The following is a 5,121-nucleotide window of genomic DNA, read 5'->3' on the forward strand; positions in this document are numbered from 1 at the left end:
CGGAAACTTAAATTGAACTCTGTGCTGTGGCATCATGGTAGTATCATCTAAAATATGTAAATTTAGATTTGAATTTTTTAGGAATTATAGACACCTTGGTTCAGTTAGAAGCACGAAGCACGTGCTGATGTTGGTGCCAGAATTAGGATGAATTACTCGTTAGCAGCAGCTGCATGTAAGCCTCTGCATGCGCCCGACCCTTACTGAGAACCTCACAATTCGTGGTAGATTGAGAAACTAAGGTGACCGGTCAAAATTCAGAGACCCTCTGACCTCTGCAACTCCGAAGTCCCCGCGAGGAAAGCTCGTCTGCAACTAAGGTGACCACTTTCCCTCGTCTGTCTCTCTCCGTCGTCCTCCATTCAGCTAGCTGCGCCTCAAGTTGCCATCTTCCTTCCCCAGAAGCAGAGCAGAGCTCGCGCGGGAGGACGGCCTAGCGGCAGGGGATCCAGCATCAGCTAGCGCCCCCGGCCCGTGCTATGCGCCAGGATGGCCTCCACCGTCGCGCCCCTGAACGTCGACGTCGTTTCCGTGAACACCACGACGCAGAACAGCAATGCGTCGACGGCCACAAAGGCGTTCAACCCGGTGGTGTGCTATTCGCCCATGATGATGACCACCAACGGCATGTGGCAGGGCGACGGCGTGAACCCGCTCGAGTTCTCCCTCCCGCTCTTCATCGTCCAGGTGGCCGTCATCGTCATCACCACCCGCCTCCTCGTCCTCCTCCTCCGGCCCTTCCGCCAGCCGCGCGTCATCGCTGAGATCCTCGCCGGCGTCGTGCTGGGCCCGTCCATGCTCGGGCAGAGCGAGCTGTGGGCCAGCCTGGTGTTCCCCGTGCGCAGCCTGCTCACGCTCGAGACGGTGGCGCACCTGGGGCTGCTCTTCTTCCTCTTCCTCGTCGGCCTGGAGATGGACGTCGACGTCATCCGCCGGTCCGGGGATAAGGCGGTGTTTGTCGCCATGGCCGGCATGGCGCTGCCCTTCTGCATGGGCATCGCCACCTCCTTCATTTTCCGGCACCAGGTGTCCCGGAACGTGCACCAGACCTCCTTCCTGCTCTTCCTCGGCGTCGCCCTCTCCGTCACGGCCTTCCCCGTGCTCGCCCGCATCCTCGCCGAGATCAAGCTGCTCAACTCGGAGCTCGGCCGCACCGCCATGTCCGCCGCCATCGTCAACGACATGTGCGCCTGGATCCTGCTCGCGCTTGCCATCTCCATTTCGGAGGTGGACAGCACCGCGCTGTCCTCACTTTGGGTGCTCCTCGCCGGGGTCACCTTCGTGCTCTTCTGCTTCTACGCCGTGCGCCCCTTGATGTGGCGGATCATCCGCAGCATCCCCGAGGGCGACGACGTCAGCAACGCGCAGATCACCCTCATTCTCACGGGCGTCATGATCGCCGGCGCGTGTACCGACGCCATCGGCATCCACTCCGTCTTCGGCGCCTTCGTCTACGGGCTGGTCATCCCAAGCGCACCGCTAGGCGTGACGCTGATCGAGAAGCTCGAGGACTTCGTCACCGGCCTCCTCCTCCCGCTCTTCTTCGCCATGAGCGGCCTCCGCACCAACGTGCGCATGATACGCGACCCCGTCACCGTCGGCCTGCTCGTGCTCGTGTTCGTCATGGCCAGCTTCGCCAAGATCATGGGCACCATCATCATCGCGGCGCTCTACGCCATGCCATTCCGCGAGGGCATCGCCCTCGGCTTCCTCATGAACACCAGGGGGCTGGTGGAGATGATCGTGCTCAACATCGGGAGGGACAAGCAGGTGCTGGACGACGAGTCGTTCTCGGTGATGGTGCTGGTGTCGGTGGCGATGACGTCGCTGGTGACGCCGGTGGTGACGGGCGTGTACCGGCCGTCGCGGCGCCTCGTCGGCTACAAGCGGCGGAACCTGCAGCGCATCCGGCACGACAGCGAGCTCCGCATGCTGGCCTGCGTGCACACCACCCGCAACGTGCCGTCCGTGCTGTCGCTGCTTGAGCTCTCCAACCCGTCCAAGCGCTCCCCCATCTTCATCTACGCGCTCCACATCATCGAGCTCACCGGCCGGGCCTCCAACATGCTCGCCGCCGCGGCTGCCTCCACCTCCAGCCGGACAAGCTCGTCCTCCGCCTTGCCCGCCACCACGGAGCACATCTTCAACGCCTTTGAGAACTACGAGAGACTGACGGGTCAGTGCACACAGCTGCCAATTGAAAACTCCATTAAAAATTTGTACTTGTATAGGATGAGTAATGAAGATGACAACATATATACACAGGAGGCGTGTCCATCCAGACGCTGGCGGCGGTGTCGCCATACCAGACCATGCACGACGACGTGTCGGTGCTGGCCGAGGACAAGCACGTGTCGCTCATCGTGATCCCTTTCCACAAGCAGCAGACGGTGGACGGCGGCATGGAGCCCATCAACCCCTCCATTAAATTATTCAACGAGAGCCTCCTGGCAACCTCCCCATGCTCGGTGGCCATCCTCGTGGACCGCGGCCTGAGCGCCGCCGCGGCGCGCATGGCGACGGAGCACCGCGTGGCGCTCTTCTTCTTCGGCGGGCCCGACGACCGGGAGGCGCTCGCGTACGCGTGGAGGATGGTCGAGAACCCCGGTGTCGCCCTCACCATCCTGCGGTTCCTCTCGCCTGACTACCGGGCGGCGGCCCGGTCCTTCTCCGAGGCCTCCTACCGGTCGGCGGCGTCGGGCGGCATGGACCCGCGCGGGGCGCCCATGAGCGCGAGCACGGAGGGCAAGAGCGAGCTGCAGATGGACGAGGAGTACCTGGGCGAGTTCCGCGCGCGCAACCACGGCAACCCCACCATCACGTACTTGGACAGGTCGGTGGCCAACAGCGAGGAGACGGTGGCCGCCATCCGGGGCATGGACAACAGCGCGCACGAGCTGTACATCGTGGGGCGGCGCCCCGGCGAGGCCGGGTCGCCGATGACGGCGGCGCTGGAGGACTGGATGGAGTCGCCGGAGCTGGGGCCCATCGGCGACATGCTCGTGTCGTCCGACTTCTCCATGGCGGTGTCGGTGCTGGTGGTGCAGCAGTACGTGGTGGTCGGCGCGCCCATGCCCGCCCCCAGCAACGACCCGGTGCGCCAGTACGTGGGCAACGCCAACCAACGGTCCGGCGCGTACCGGGCGAGCACGGCGTCGTCGGCGAGGGATAGCAGATGGTCTAATGACACCGTAGGATTCTGAGGCGCGCGTAGGGGTCTTCGGCTGTGGTGTGATTTCGGGGGATTTCGTGTCCCTGTAGTGAGTGTAACAGTATTGTTCTTTCAGACTCGCTTCGCGTAGTGTGTCAAGGTTGTAGCTGCATTGTACTGCTCTGTTATGTGACGTGAACGGTGAGATTATTGGCTGTGGCTCACTCATCAACGATTTCCAGGTGATCAATCTCTGAACCAGATAATTAGCACTTTAGCTAGATGTAAGTTGACTGATTTTCTAATTAGGGTCAGTCGACTTTTTTACCACTGATTGCTGCTCCAAGATGCGTGTTCCTCCTTGTTTTTTCTTTTCTTTTGGTAATACTGTCATGTTTTGGGCTGAAATGTTCCGGTTGACCACTGTTTCAGCTCGGTCGTTCCTTATTGGGCTGAAGCCCGTTACACGATTTCTTATAGGCTTGTTCGTATGCGTTGTCGCTTATGGGTTTTTTCTTCTATTTTAGTTGGTAATTTTATGGGTAGTTTTCGGATGTTGGATGAGTGTAAATGTAAACACGCAAGTATCATACAGAGTGTGTCTAAGTTATATTAGTGTGTGAAAATTGCTGTTATATGCTTATTTCTTACGTATTAAAAGAAAGTGCAATTATAGTACAAAGTTCAAGTTGTTTTAAAAAGTTTTTCCCTTTATTTTTAAGGGTTAATATCCATGCAAATAATTCAGTATACTTCATAAAACTTCATTTCTACATATTTTTTGTTTTTATTTCATTTTATTTCTTCTTTAAAGGAATGCTAATTCATTTCTTATTAGGAAACTTTTTTTTGGCGGAATTCCACGGTGATATTCTTATTCTTGCATATTAAAAAATGCAATTTATATGCACATTGTGTGCAAGTACTATCACTGTTTATTTTAATTTTTCTATATTCCTTTATTCTTAAATAGCAATAGCAATAGCAATGCCACTAATTCAAGGAAACTTATTATTTTTTGAAATTTTACTATTATATGATGATTATTGCATATTATAAGAAATGCAATTTCTGTGTAAATTGTGTGAAAATTTTGTCATGGTTTTATTTTTCATTTTTAAAGGGTAATACTAATGCCACCAATTCATTCTCTCATAGAAAACTTCATTATTTTGATTCTATTTTTGTTTTTATTTTATTTTCTTTGTTTTTTAAGTGCAACTTATGTGTAAACTGTGTGCAATTTGTTTCTTCATATTTTCCACTTTCTTTCTTCCAGAAGTGTAATACCATTGCCACCTATTCATTCTTGCATAGAAAATTTCATTATTTTGATTCTATTTTACTCCCTCCGTCCCTTAATATAAGAGCGTTTTTGACACTACACTAGCGTAAAAAACGCTCTTATATATGGGACAGAGGGAGAGGTTTTTATTTTATTTTCCTTCTTCTTTAAGTGTAATTCTGTGTTTATTGTTTGCAAATTTTGTCATTTTTTCATTTTGTTTCTGCTAGAAGGGTAATATTAATGTCACTAATTAATTCTTTCTTAGAAAATATTATTATTTTATTTAAGGGTAATACATGTGCCACTAATTCATTTGTTCTTATTAGGAAATTTTTTGTTGTGAAATTGCACTTCTTGCATATTATTAAAAAGTGCAATTTCTGTATAAATTATGTGGGAATTTTTTTTCCTTATTTGACTTTTTTATTTTAAATATCAATGCCACTAATTTATTTTCCTTATAAAACATCATTATTTCAAAAAAAAATATTTTATCATCTCCGTACAGAAAACTAGACATATTATACACTGTATAATATGTGAAGATTAATTGAACTGTAACTCCGTATATATAAACATACCTATGTCTTTCCGCATCATCCTCATGCGAAGATTAATTTGAGTTGCATTGGATCGATCGATCAAAACTTACACACAGAATACATATCTATGAACTCCTAAA

The 5,121-nt window shown here is 51.4% G+C and overlaps 1 protein-coding gene across 1 annotated transcript; it reads left to right on the forward strand.

Moving 5' to 3' along the window:
* Positions 1–391: 391 nt before the first annotated feature.
* LOC119368645 (cation/H(+) antiporter 15-like) lies at positions 392–3,387 on the forward strand. Its single transcript, XM_037633850.1, has 2 exons — positions 392–2,176; positions 2,266–3,387. The coding sequence occupies exons 1-2, from the start codon at positions 490–492 to the stop codon at positions 3,201–3,203; spliced, it is 2,625 nt and encodes an 874-aa protein (XP_037489747.1). The 5' UTR covers positions 392–489; the 3' UTR covers positions 3,204–3,387.
* Positions 3,388–5,121: the final 1,734 nt, after the last annotated feature.

Source organism: Triticum dicoccoides, chromosome 2B (genome assembly GCF_002162155.2).
Source record: "Triticum dicoccoides isolate Atlit2015 ecotype Zavitan chromosome 2B, WEW_v2.0, whole genome shotgun sequence".
NCBI lineage: Eukaryota > Viridiplantae > Streptophyta > Magnoliopsida > Poales > Poaceae > Triticum > Triticum dicoccoides.

What these genes read in the sequence shown, in the direction of transcription:
- LOC119368645 (XM_037633850.1), top strand. Translation starts at nt 490, where the DNA reads ATGGCCTCCACCGTCGCGCCCCTGAACGTCGACGTCGTTTCCGTGAAC. An exon ending in GAACTACGAGAGACTGACGG is followed by an intron (nt 2,177 to 2,265) that starts GTCAGTGCACAC and finishes ATATATACACAG; the next exon opens with GAGGCGTGTCCATCCAGACG.